Below are 14,483 nucleotides of genomic sequence, written 5' to 3'. Positions count from 1 at the left end.
CTTCTGGCCAGGAGCTATGTGTTTATGAAAGAGCTCAACATCATGAGGGCATTTGGAGAGCACAGTGCTTGTTACAGTCTTGAAAAGATCTTCCATAACCTAATAGAGAAAACAGGAGGGCATGAAAAATTAACACCGCTTAAATGACCCAGGCTATAAATAAAACACAGTGCACATCAGCCAAAGGGTAGGGAAGGAGCTTCTGTCCTTCTGCATGGTCAGACTGCACAACAGGATTGCTCAGTAGCTGAAGAGGACTGGAACCCGTATTTCTGCTGTCTGTTTAGGGCTTCAGTGCCTGCTGATGGCCTCAGTACCTTCAGTATGATATCTCCAGTGAAAAAGGCACAGCTAAAGTATTCAAGCAGCAGCCCTGGGCAGCCACAAACACCCACTTCGCAACCATTTGTGGTGACCAGTCTCAGATTAATTATTAGTGAGGTGCCTGTTCTGTAATGAGCAGTTCTGCGTTTGTGCTTTGTTGTTAGAAGAGGCAGAACTGAAGGAAAGGCATACTTGGAGCACTGTGTGTGGCTCCGGTGTCCTTAACATAAGAAGGACATGGAGCTGTTGGAGCAAGACCAGAGCAGGCCACGAGGATGATCAGGGGCTGGAGCACCTCCTGTATGGAGACAGGCTGAGAAAGTTGGGGCTGTTCAGCCTGGAGAAGAGAAGCTGCGTGGAGACCTCAGAGCAGCTTCCAGTGTCTGAAGGGGGCTATAAGGGTGCTGGGGAAGGACTCTTCATTAGGGACTGTAGTGATAGGACAAGGGGTAATGGGTTCAAACTGGAACAGGGGAAGTTCAGGTTGGAGATAAGGAAGAAGTTCTTTACTGGGAGGGTGCTGAGGGGCTGGCACAGGGTGCCAAAGAAGTGGTAAATGCTCCATCCCTGGTGGTGTTCAAGGCCAGGTCGGGCAGAGCCTTGGGTGACGTGGTCTAGTGTGAGGCACCCCTGCCCATGCAGGGGGGTTGGAACTACATGACATTAAGGTTCCTTCCAGCCAAAACCAATCTGTGATTCTGTGAAACGTGCACTGTGTAGAGCCAACCCATCAAACAGATCACAGCTAGAGACACTGCTCAGTAAGAGCAAAGCAAAGAGAACATGTGATGAGGAGAGAGCTAAAGCAGAGGACAGCAATGCAGGGAGGTTTGAGAAGCTAAAATAGATGTGGTTTCATTTCCCTAAACCCATGTGACTTAACTAAATGCCATTATCATCCAATTTGAATACACTTGTCCAGTAAAACGGGCTTCACCCATGGAAAAATCAAAATGCCATTTTGGTTCTGACCAAGAAAAGCCCCCATGTGGGATGCTGTGGCATTTTGATCAACTCTGAGAGTGATCTTCTCTTTTGGATAAGCAAAGCCGACCATCCATGACACTTGCTGTTGTGCAGGTTAAGAGTTCCCATGGCTCCTCACAGCCCTACACCTGCACGAAGAGTCAGCTGGTACCTGTGTAGTACTGATGATCCCAACTCTTCTTCAAAATCACCATCCCTATTCTTATCGCCTTAAGAAACAGAGCCATGCAACTGGGCTGCACATCTCCACCTGGGATAGGACCGGGTTCTTCCCACCTCTGAAAGTCTTGGTACATTCCTGGCTTTTATTGTGAGCATCTTTAGTTGTAGAGTGGAGAGAAGTGAAGTATCCACTGATGATATCTAAGTGAGTAGCAGTCCGTAGACACAGCAAAGCCCAGGGGAGACTAACTGTGACAAGAGAAACCTGATGTTCAGTCAGCAGAGCTGAGCAGGTCTCTGCCTTGTAAGGCACCAGATCTTAGAGGGTAAGAGGAACAAAAGGCACAGAAAAGAAGAAGCTGGGCTACTGACATAGCCAAGATGAGATTTCAGGCATGTTATTCAAACTCTCACGCTTAGAAGAACATCCTTCATCACCTGAACAACCTCTGCATCCCATCAGCCCAGAGGAGCTGGTAAACCCATTCTGACTCCTCTGGAGCCAAACTCAGCATCTAGACTCCTGGATCAACGTGGGCCCTCAAGATCTGAATAAAGGAACAGCATTACCATATGCAGATGAAGAGTTTTCCCCCTCCTGGTACTCAAAACACAGAGGAAATGAAAAGCCAGCATTCCTGCTGCTGAGTAGCAAATAACCAACCAGGCAGCTTTGAACTTTCTTCAAAGTAGCAAGGAAAAGGCTTATGCAAATGAAATTAGAAAACTTCTTGGCATTTCATCTGGTTTCACCAGGCAGAGACAAAGGGATTTTACATGAAGCTTCCTCTTTCTAGCAAATGAAAGTATCATCTGGTTTCAGAAGAGCATGTTGTTTAATTAGCACTTCTTTTCCTCGCTGTGCGATAAAGTAACAGTTAGGTTCCCACAGCATTCCACATGAGCAGCTTCCTCCTGTGGAAAAAAGAGGTGGGTGGGATGGGAAAAACAATCTGAGGAACATTTCCAGGTTTGAAATGGAGGTTTTTATCCTGGCAAAAGAGACAGACGTGTGGGTCATGCGTTGGTCTCCTTGCTGCTCTTAGCTCTTATTCATGCCAAATGTGCATTAGGCATGAACAGGGGAGGGGGAAAAGAAAGAGAGGGGGGCGAAAGCTGTTGAACTGAGAAGTTCTGGCTTTGAGCATAATGAAGGACTGGAGAACAGGCTATATATGAAAATGAGTGGGGAAACATAAGCACTGCCCCGCTGGTTTGAGGGAAGACATGAGCTGGAGATAAAGGCAAAGTAATTGGTTTGAATATATCCTGAAAGAAACATGGGACTATAGTGACAGGACAAGCGGTAATGGGTTCAAACTTAAACAGGGGAGATTTAGGTTGGATGTAAGGCAGAAGCTCTTCCTGTGAAGGTGCTGAGGTGCTGGCACAAGGTGCCCAGAGAAGCTGTGGCTGCCCCATCCCTGGCAGTGTTCAAGGCCAGGTTGGACACAGGGGCTTGGAGCAAGCTGCTCTAGTGGAAGGTGTCCCTGCCCATGGCAGGGGTTGGAACTGGATGAGCTTTAAGGTCCCTTAAAGACAAACCAGTCTGAGATTCTATGCTTGGTAAATGACTTGGGGAAAAAGCCATTAGAATCACAGCAAGTAGCTCATCCCAGAGCTGGGACTACTGATGCCCAGAAGCCCATTAACATGGGTGCTTCATAATGGGAATGTAGAAGTTGCGCTGGTAGGAGGGCAGGGAAGGAGGACAGAGATGTTCCCCCTTCTCCCTCCCAGCCTATCTCTCTTCACCTTTCAAAGCAGCTCAGCAGTATCAATCCTGGCTTTCCCTGACGTTGCTGTGGAACTTAATGGTTAACCATTCAGTTTTGATGAGGAGCAGCTCCCAGCTGTATTGTTTAATGTTAACTTGGATCTTCTGATATTGCAACTTATCCTCTTCCCAAATATAATTATAACCAGAGCTGAAACAGAGGAAGTCGTCCAAAAACCAGCACTAAACGTCAGCAGCCGCAATTGAAGGTGCTGTGCACTACAAGAAGGGCTCAAATCACCATCTTTATTGCACAAGACACTTTCAGGAAACTCTCAAGAGCAGCCAGTAGAATTTGTGTTGCTGCATTTACCTGGGCCATGCATATGGATGCAGTGTAGATCACAGGGTATTTACATATGAAACATTCACCAAGTGGACCACTATTTCTTGCCTTCATGCTTGCTCACACACACCGTACGTGTGTGCACATATACACACACATACACAGAGGGGAGATTTGCATCTCATCTTGGTCATGAAGTCTCCTCTCTCAGCTATATAACACCTCAGGACCCACTCAGGAGAGATGCTGTTGTTATAGAACCACAGAATGGTTTGGGTTGGAAGGGACCTTAAAGCTCATCCAGTTCCAACCCCTGCCACAGGCAAGGACACCTTCCACTAGAGCAGCTTGCTCCAAGCCCCTGTGTCCAACCTGGCCTTGAACACTGCCAGGGATGGGGCAGCCACAGCTTCTCTGGGCACCCTGGGCCAGCACCTCAGCACCCTCACAGGGAAGAGCTTCTGCCTAAGAGCTCAGCTCAGTCTCCTCTTGGGCAGGTTAAAGCCATTCCCCTTGGCCTGTCCCTACAGGCCCTTGTCCAAAACCCCTCTCCAGCTTTCCTGCAGCCCCTTCAGGCACTGGAGCTGCTCTCAGGTCTCCTCTTCAGGAGCCTTCTCTTCTCCAGGCTGACCCAGCCCAGCTCTCTCAGCCTGGCTCCAGAGCAGAGCTGCTCCAGCCCTCGCAGCATCTTTGTAGAATGGGTCCAGTTTGTATGGAAATCTCTGGATTCATTGGAGCCATTGCTCCTCCAGTCTTGAACTGAAAGTCCAAGGTCTCCACACTCATCTGTCCTCTGAGACGCCTGCTGCCTCCCTCTCCTCCTCTCTTCAGTGCTGTGTCTTGTAGCTGTATTTGTAGGTTGTCATCTTCTGGTCTTCATTCTGCTGTCTTGGCAGTGGCATTGCATTTAAAGGATCCCACTTCACTCATGACACTTAGGGGCTCTCAAAGAGGCCAAACCTGCAGACATTACTGAATTCAAACACACATACAAACCCATGGTAAAATCCACATTATTTAGGCTGTAAAATTAGGAAATGCCAGAAGGAAGTTTTCCTGAGGGCATTTTTGGGAGTTTATGGATAGCGTTAGTCTTCCTTGACAAGGTCACATCCTAGCAGCACTGTCTCTTTAAGAGATGGACAACACATCTCTTTAAGATGAAGAACACAATTTAACACACAGTATTTGAGCTCTGTCCTGAAGGCAGAAGTACTGTCTTCCACTGGTTATGCACTTCATCAAAATTAGTCTGCTGTCATTACAGCCCAGTGACATGGAGCATTATTACCTCCATTTACAGAAGGGATTCGAGGCATGAAATGAAGTCGGCAGTAGTGCTGAACCTGGGTGTCTGTTTCAGGCCACCTCAGATCTGAAACACGGGTGTGGGTTGATTCCCAAAGCAGTTTGTGCTCCGAGTATTTTCTGTCTTCAGTGCCAAGGCAAAGGCAGCTGGGCAAATCTGACTGGAGACTCCAGGGAACAAACAGTGGTAAGCACGTGGAAAGGATATGCTGCGAGTGCCTTGCACAGGGCTCTATAGGGACATCTGGGTATCTGCAGGGCTACAGGTTCCTTCTATGAAGTGGCATCCAGCAGCCACAGCTGAGACTCTCTGTTCCCTAACCTCCATCAGCATTTATTGTTCAGCTTCAATGGCCTGTGAAGGAGTGGTCTGACAGACAAGACTCTCCTTTTCATGAGAAGAGTCCATTTTACAAGGGCCTGTAGGGCCAGCCCAAGGGGAATGGCTTTAACCTGCCCGAGGGGAGACTGAGCTGAGCTCTTAGGCAGAAGCTCTTCCCTGTGAGGGTGCTGAGGCGCTGGCACAGGGTGCCCAGAGAAGCTGTGGCTGCCCCATCCCTGGCAGTGTTCAAGGCCAGGTTGGACACAGGGGCTTGGAGCAAGCTGCTCTAGTGGAAGGTGTCCCTGCTTGTGGCAGGGGTTGGAGCTGGATGAGCTTTAAGGTCCCTTCCAATCCAAACTGTTCTATGATTCTATGATATTGTCTTAACTTGATCTTTGTAAAACTCCCTTCTCTTTCTCATCCAGTTTGAAAGAGAATCATAGAATAGTTTGGGTTGGAAAGGACCTTAAGATCATCCAGTTCCAACTCCCCTGCCATGGGCAGGGACACCTCACACTAAACCATGGCATCCAAGGCTTCGTCCAACCTGGCTTTTAACACCACCAGGGATGGAGCATTCACAACCTCCCTGGGCAACCCATTCCAGTGCCTCACCACCCTAACAGGAAAGAATTTCCTTCTTATATCCAATCTAAACTTCCCCCGTTTAAATTTGAACCTGTTACCCCTTGTCCTATCACTACAGTCCCTAATGAAGAGTCCCTCCCCAGCATCCCTAGAGGCCCCCTTCAGATACTGCAAGGCTGCTCTGAGGTCTCCACGCAGCTTCTCTTCTCCAGGCTGAACAGCCCCAACTTTCTTAGCCTGTCTTCATACAGGAGGTGCTTCAGCCCCTGAGCATCCTCGTGGCCTCCTCTGGACTTGTTCCAACAGTTCCATGTCCTTTTTATGTTGAGGACACCAGAACTGCACACAGTGCTGCAGGTGAGGTCTCACAAGAGGAGAGCAGAGCAGAGGGGCAGGATCACCTCCTTTGACCTGCTGGTCACGCTCCTTTTGATGCAGCCCAGGATACGGTTGCTTTCTGGGCTGCAAGCACACACTGAAGCCGGCTCATGTTCATTTTCTCATCAACCAACACTCCCAAGTCCTTCTCCTTGGGCTGCTCTGAATCTCTTCTCTGCCCAACCTGTAGCTGTGCCTGGGAGTGCTCCAACCGAGGTGCAGGACCTTGCACTTGGCACGGTTAAACTTCATGAGGTTGGCATCAGCCCACCTCACAAGTGTGTCGAGGTCCCTCTGGATGGCATTAAGTGCCTTAGGGGAACCTGACTCGACTATTCTGGAAGAGACCACAGAGGCCTCTTCTGAGATACACTCACATAAACCCTGTGCACTAAAGTAGTAACACTGTCACCCAGCCATGCAGGGTTGAGTACTACACTGAGCACATGGGACTTTCCACAGAAAGTATTGTGAAACCAGCACCATGAGAGTTTAAGCTCCTTTGTAGCTCTAAAACACATTTTGGCACAAAACACACATTTAGATTGCATGATCAAGACACATGAGACTTCACAGGAATTGTGCTACTAATTTAGGAATAACTGAGCACTATTCCAGGCTATTACGGTAGGGAAAAAAGACCGTTGCTCCAAGATTCCAGGCCCTTTGCTCCCAAATACATGTAACTTTGTTATTAACTCTTCCTTTTCCTTTTATTTTGTAAGGAAATGGGTCTTTTGGAGCTTCGGCTGAGAGAAAGCTCTCAAGCCAGTGAATGGTAAACACGTACCTCTTTGCAGCGAGGCACTTCTTTCATGGTGTATAAGCACACACCTCACAATGAGCATTCCCAGCACACTGACTTGTTGCAGCTAAGAGGTATTCAGTGCAAATGTTGAATACCAGTTTTAAAACTCAAGTTTTAAACAATCCAGCTCTTATGGGAGGACAAAGTTCAGATGCTCACCCTGGCCAAGAGCCCCTGAGGGTGCTCTACACTGAACAAAGAATATATAGATGACGGCAAACCAAGTGCCCAAGGGGCAGATCCATGAGAAAACAGTGAATTTAGGTCAGTGATGAGGGGAAAGAGAAACTTCAGTTTAAGGCTTTAGAGCAGCTGTCAGGTTTGTTTTGTTTTGAAGGAGAGATTGCCCAATGGTTTAAAAATAAGTGAAATGGGAACTCCACTTCTGCAAATGAGAACAGCACAGAAGTAAGCGTGTTGCAATGCAGGCTCGTTATGAGGAATACAAAATTATGGCTGCTGGGAGGCTTTCTGCTATAGGGTAACACTTTGGGACAGAGGGAAGAAGAGAAAGAGAGGAGCACAAGCAGAGACTTCACAAGATCTTTAGCAACAACAAAAGCCAAGCCAAGGAGGGAAGTTCCTCCTTTCCCTACAATAAAAGCCCTACACAGTCCAGAACAGTTCTCAAATCTGTGAATTGTCTGAACTGGCTATCTGTACTTTAAAAAGCCAAGAAATGAGGGTTCTCAGCACAAAAGTACAGATACACAGAAACACAGTACTGAAAGAGGGGAGACTGAGATGAGCTCTTAGGCAGAAGCTCTTCCCTGTGAGGGTGCTGAGGCGCTGGCACAGGGTGCCCAGAGAAGCTGTGGCTGCCCCATCCCTGGCAGTGTTCAAGGCCAGGCTGGACACAGGGGCTTGGAGCAAGCTGCTCTACTGGAAGGTGTCCCTGCCCGTGGCAGGGGTTGGAACTGGATGAGCCTTAAGGTCTCTTCCAACACCAACAAGTCTGTGACTCTAAGATTCTATATCTTAATGATGTGCTCAAGGGCTCAAAGGGAAGATCCTGCTTATTATACCAGATAAAGGCAGTAAAGATTTCAATCAGTTCCTTATTACCTAGAGAAAGAGGGAGCTCAGGAAGCATAAACGCAGACTTATGCCATGCTCTAAAAATACACAAAGCTGTCCTGGAGAAAAGGTGAAAGAAAACAAAGAATGGGATGCTATGAATGATGGAGCAGAGATTCCCAGCAGGTCAGCCCACACAGCCCATTGCCATCCGGACACCCAAGATGCAGAAGCAGCACACACAAGGGATGGAGGATGTCAGCTCTGCTCAGGCCATACTGACTCAGCAGCCTGTATGTGATCCAGGCTGAAGAAACCAACACATGGATGTTACTTTTTACAGTGCCTCAGGTCTTTTTCTTTTTAAGGCTGTTTCTCCAGTAGCTTCCCATAGAGCTTATCTGATATATGAGAGCATGTGGACGTTTACTTACAAGTCCTACTGGGAACAAGCTGGCTTGTGCCGAGACTAGTACAATGCTTTAGCATCCATCGTGAGGTTTAACTGCAACCAAGAGGTCAATCCTGAAAAACCAAAAGCTGGCTGACTAAGGATTTCTTTCAGTCCTCTGCTAAAGCCACAGTGAAGAGTGTATGCCAGGAACTGCTGTTTCTGCTTCAGATTTCAATGCAGGTTTCAAGGAGCTCCTTCCAAGCACACCCAGGGACACACTGCATAGATACTGCTCACTCACTGGAGAGATGCTGCAGAGTTGGAAGCGGAGAGTGCCACTTTCCTTAGCACATTTACACATTTCCTGGCAACACAGCAACCATGCAGCCTCCCATTCAGATGAGGTCTGTGTCTGCACCTATCCCCTTCCAAATTCCCTCTGTGGCTTCACTTCTGCTGAGCAAACCCTGATCCCCTGGGAAGTCTCTTTGCAACCTCTACATAAGGCGAAAGGAGCTACGACCTCAACTGAGGGCAGGAAACACAGCTCAGGGAGGAAGAAGCAGCTCTGGCACTGGTCCTGCACAGACACTTGGAGTGCTCACCTGCATGATGTCTTGAAGGCTCTCAGTGAAGGACAGCTCAGCTTCCACCATATAGAACTCTGCCAGATGCCGGCGACTCTGTGAGTTCTCCGCTCGGAACGTCGGGCCAAAGGTGAAGACACGGGTAAAAGCCCTGCAAGCAACAAGAAACAGGCAGGTCGGGCCCAGCACACAGGTGAGTCTGTTTATAAAGCCCTCAGGTTTCTCCCAGGAGACAGGAGCACTCATGTTTCTGTTTCATCTTTGACCAGTTTAATGGCACTGCTGGGTATGCTGCTGTTACGCTCCTTCATGCAGGGATGGAGAGGGGTTATTCACATGTCTCCACGACTCAGGGAGGTTGCACAAACCCTATTCAGCTTTCACTTAACACCATTCATGCTCAAAGAGCTTTTTGTAGCTGTGCAAGAATAAAAACTGCTGTTCTGCAGAACTACACCACTGGAGAAGCACCCAGACATCGCACCAACCGGGCTCCCCTTGCCCAGGTCCGGTTTTGGCTGCAAGGTCTGACCTTTATGGGTGCTGTGACATCCCAAAGCTCAGCAAACCAGAGAGGGTCCTGCTACTGGTGTTAGCACTGAGATGTGGCTGGGGAAGGCCCAAGGATGCATGCACGGTGTGTGGCCTGCAGTCCCCCTCTAGTGGCAAGCCCAAAGCTTATTGCTGATAGAGCCTTCCAGCCTGGACTCCTTCCACACAACTCAAAATGCTTCAGCTAAAAGAGGCCCCTGCTGCAGAGATCACATCTGGGATATTATGTTATGCAGAAGCAACCAATGCATTTCCTATTATGAAGCTATTTCTCCAAGCAGCCTTCTGGGGACTCTATTTAAACACATTCTCTCTTGTTCTGCAGCCACATCATGCTGTATTACACAGGATACAAAAAGCTTTCTTGACTCTCCACTTCCTCAGTAAGAAACCTTCCTATCAACAGCAACACGCCTTTCAAAGGTTTATTTTTGCTGTGGGGAAGCCACACGCCAAGCAATACCTTTTACACTGTGGGCTCTGAGCACTTGGGCTCCTGGACATCCTCAAGCCAGTGAGAGCTTCCCAAAGACAGTCAGCTGTGTTTCCTCTCATGCTGCATGGGAAGCAAACCAAGACAAGGGAGTGAGCTGCTTCACAAACCCCATGGACTGGGCAGCTGCTGCCTCTGGGTACATCTTTAACTTGACATTATTATAGCTGTAGAGAGCATGTAGGAGCCAAAGAACCTGATCAGTAGAGATTGAGCCTGCTCATGAAAGGCTGCGTGCTAATTGCTGGGGTTGGCATTTGACTTGCATCTTGCTCTGCAAGCTTTCAACTGAAAGAGGATGTTCACTGGAGTTTCTGCACAGGCTGATTTTGTACAACTGAAGTTTAAATAAACACCACTACAGAAAGCAGCGTTTTCCCTTCACCCCTGATGGAGGCATCGACACCACAAATAAAGGAACACACACATTCAGCTTCTCTCATCTGTTCCCTCTTGTCACATGATGGTTAAAGGTTATGATCCAGAGACACAGAACTTTCTTTTTCCTTGAGTTTCTAGTAGTAAACACACCAGAGGAAAGTTCCAGGTCAAGCCTGAATACGTAGCGTGCCTCTTCCCCATGGGCTCTGCTTTCCCTGCTCCAACAAACACATGTTCTGTCTCTGCTTTGTTCCAACACCTGCACTCATACATGACCACAGCACCTACGATGCTAACCACATTTAAGGCAAGTATCTTTCCTCGAGCATCATTTTCAGTTGCCTCTTTCCCCTCTGCTGCCCTTCTCTCTTGCTGGGATGTTGCTATAAACTTCTGCTGTCACTTGATCATCCTCCTTCAAGCTGCCCTTTGTAGTGTCTACAAAACCTCAGCAGTGTTTAGATAAGTGACGTACCAAGAGTATTACTCACTGCACAGGTCAGTATTATCTCATCAGTTCCTTGCGCTCCCCCATCTGGAGCCATCTGTTGCCTTGGGTCACACAGAAGTGCATGTCCTTCCTCACAGGGCCTTTCTGGTTTGTTTTTCAGTTTTCCATGTTCCTACAGCACCTGGCACAACAAGGTCTTGGATGCAAAGCTTAAGAGCCTCAACTGCTATGGCAATACAAACAACAAACATGAACCAATGAGTCACTGGCCAAAATTGTTCAATATCACTTTTGCTTGCCAAGCCACAGAGGTCAGCCTGCAGTGGGAAACAGGAGATGCAGGTTCTCCCGCTACCTGTGCCCAGGTTTTAGGCTTTGCTGAAACATTTCAGTTTAGGGCTCTTCAGTTAAAGAATTTCCCCTAAATACATAACTAACAGTTGTGACTGAGCCAGGACTGGGCACAAGACAAGAGCATGTTGTACAGCTTGCAATTGCTGAAGTACCCACTTGGGTCTGCTCGGTTTGATGTGCAGGGCTCTAAGGTCTCGCTGATAGGAAGTCCTTAAAGCAACACTTGAAAGCGTGCTACCAGCTGCCTTGCAGGAGATCCTGTCCCACAGAGCAACAGGATTCAGTGAGACACACGTTTCTCACAGTTCTTAGGAAAACTGGGGCTGCTCAGCCTGGAGAAGAGAAGCTACGTGGAGACCTCAGAGCAGCTTCCAGTGTCTGAAGGGGGCTACAGGGATGCTGAGGAGGGACTCTTCATCAGGCATTGTAGTGATAGGACAAGGAGTAACTGGTTAAAACCAAAACTGGGGAAGTTCAGGTTAGATAAAAGGAAGAAGCTCTTCCCTGTGAGGGTGCTGAGGCGCTGACACAGGGTGCCCAGAGAAGCTGTGGCTGCCCCATCCCTGGCAGTGTTCAAGACCAGGTTGGACACAGGGGCTTGGAGCAAGCTGCTCTAGTGGAAGGGGTCCCTGCCTGTGGCAGGGGGTTGGAACGGGCTGAGCTTTAAGGTCCCTTCCAACCCAAACCAGTCTGGGATTCTGGGATTCTATGATTCTCAGTGGCTGTCCAGGCATGGAATTGACATTTCAGTGATGATAGGTTACTATGGCAGATGAGAGAGTCTCCAGCAATGCTACTGTGCACACTTTGACCTGGTTCTTCTTTCCTACTAACAGCCCAAGCACGATGACTAGTTATCTTCCAAGGGGCTTGATGACTGCAAGATATCCAAAAGTAATGAAAAATAAAGCCCTTATTGCTCCCAAGATGTCAACCATGGTCGAACGCTTCACAGTCACAGATTGATTTTGTGCTGCAAGAATAAAGCCTCTCTGTGCCCAAGATGGAGCTTTTGGGGAGGACAAGTGGAGAACAACTCTCATAGGAACTGATTTCAGTCTTTTCTCAGCAACAGGCATCCTGTGAGGACCAATCTTCTCTAACTTGTACATGGAGTACTACCTACGTGGACAAAATTGAACCATTAGCATCACAACTTCATGGACTATCCCAAGGCGCTCAACAACAGCAAGGTAAGGGCCCTGGGATAGCCTGTAGAGAACCTCGCATCATTAGTGTAGGGCTGGATTTGGCTGGAAAGAAGGAAACAAACCCCAAACAAATAAAGCCCAAACCCACATCTACAGGGAGAGGAAGAACCATTCATTGCTCAGGGAAATCGTAAAGGGAAAAAGATAGATACAAATAACTGTGAGAACCTCACCATGATCCTGGGACCCTGGCAAAGAGAAACTAGCCAGATGTCATGCTGGCAAAGTGATCAAAGGAGGGCTGTAAATGCAAGTCATGTGGTCATGGCAGTGTAGCACTGATCAGAGGCCTGCACTTAACAGAAAGAGCTAAAAATACACACAGGCCCTGTTATCAACTCTAAGCATGAACAGTTAGGTTTCATCCAGGCATCACACACTGTTTACTGTCCTCTGCCATTCCAGACATCAAGCAAATGCATGCTACACAAATCCCACCCTTATTTGTAATTCATCTGCTATTAAAAAAACATATCAGTGATTTGATATGCTTCTGTATCACACTGAGCATGTATAAACACATCAGAGAAGAGGGATGGGAGCTGACTCTGGCTCCGATTTCAACGTACTGAGGGCAAAAGCAGTGACTCTGTTCTGTGTGCATTCAGCACCTAGCACAATGGAGTCTCAGTTCAGGGCTGTGACTCTGATGCTCTCCGATGCAAATAATCAATCATTTTACATTCCCAGACCTCAGCAAGACTTCCAGCATTCACAAATGACTTGAGAACTCTGCCTTAAGGATCCCAAAGTGCCTAGGTCAGATGGGGCTGTGTGCACTCAAGAGTCTTTGAAATACATCTCCAACAAAAGCACATACACACAAGCAGGAGAAAAGCAAGCCCAATAATCTGTCGAGCTTCCTTAGCCATTCCAAGCAGAGCAGTAATGTCTGTAACACTGTCCTTGTACATGCTAGCAAAGAAGACAAGAGAGGCTTTGAAAGGAGACCCTTTGCAGCTCAGCTTCCCCCAGATCAGAGCTCTGGACAGCAAGGCCAAGTGCATTTATGCTGTTCACAGGCACTGCCAGGGTCGACACCAGGAGAAGGCACAGAGCTCCTTAATTAATTGCTCCTTTTCTGGGGCTCTGTTTTGCTCTGCCCAGTTCCCAGGGAAAATTTGAGATCTTAATAGGGAGGCCAAGAGAATACCCACAGCGCTCCTTCCGATAGGCTGAAATGCTGCGCAAGGCAGGGCTCCTTCCTGCAAAATGGGTTTAAACTTACACAGGGGAAGTTCAGGTTGGATGTAAAGAAGAAGTTCTTCCCTGTGAGGGTGGTGAGGCACTGGAATGGGGTGCCCAGGGAGGTTGTGAATGCTCCATCCCTGGCAATGTTCAAGGCCAGGCTGGACAGAGCCTTGGGTGAGATGGTTTAGTGTGAGGTGTCCCTGCCCATGGCAGGGGGTTGGAACTGGATGATCTTAAGGTCCTTTCCAATCCAAACCATCCTATGATGCTGTGAAAATGCTGAGCTTGCCTGCTCCAGCCCAGTGAAGGGATTAGCCACCTTCCAGGTACAGGCTCACAGGAGTCCCTCTGGAAGCAGACAGCAGTGCTTGGATGCATTGCTGGAGCACAGCATCCTCCACATGGATGATCGCTTGATGGAGGCTCACTCTTGCACTGGCTGAGTTTGTGAACCCCACCCTGTGAACACTCAGGAAGGGAGAAACCTCCCTCCTTCTCACCCTTATTTCACACACTACTAAACCCCTTTTCAGAAGCAGCTCCTCTCCCCCTTTGAGAGCTTTACACCACGCAGAACGGAAGCTCATTTCATTTGAACTCGTTGACAATTCATTACTGAGGCAGTGATAGAAACCAATGGAGAAGTATAAAGGAGCTGTGCCCAAAGCTGCTCAAAATCACTCTGTTAATTAAACTCACACAATGGTTGTAGGCTCGAGCATCTCTGCCTTTTTACACTGCAATCCCAATATAATTAATTGTACTGAAAGTTCCCAAGCCAGGAATGGATTTGTGCTCCTTTTCCGAGCCAGGACTCCATGCTGCTACCGCGGTAATAAAGACTTATTTGTGCTGTCGAACCAAGGGGACAGAATTCAGAGCAAAGCTATTAATCAAGAAGATGCAATCCCT

At 48.1% G+C, this 14,483-nt stretch overlaps 1 protein-coding gene across 3 annotated transcripts in view; it reads right to left on the bottom strand.

Moving 5' to 3' along the window:
- Positions 1-14,483, bottom strand: part of NARS2 (asparaginyl-tRNA synthetase 2, mitochondrial) — a 62,429-nt gene that overhangs the window by 17,248 nt on the left and 30,698 nt on the right. For all 3 annotated transcript variants that reach the window (XM_061458081.1, XM_061458082.1, XM_061458083.1), the window contains 2 exons: positions 8,957-9,089; positions 1-99 (listed from right to left, as the gene is read on the bottom strand). In XM_061458081.1, the coding sequence (XP_061314065.1) occupies positions 1-99; positions 8,957-9,089 (232 nt within the window). The remainder of the gene's footprint in view (positions 100-8,956; positions 9,090-14,483) is intronic.

Source organism: Pezoporus flaviventris, unplaced genomic scaffold (genome assembly GCF_033815535.1).
Source record: "Pezoporus flaviventris isolate CSIRO_AGI_PZ_B2104156 unplaced genomic scaffold, CSIRO_AGI_Pfla_v1 ptg000025l, whole genome shotgun sequence".
Classification (NCBI taxonomy): domain Eukaryota; kingdom Metazoa; phylum Chordata; class Aves; order Psittaciformes; family Psittacidae; genus Pezoporus; species Pezoporus flaviventris.
This window is presented reverse-complemented; position numbering and strand designations above follow the sequence as displayed.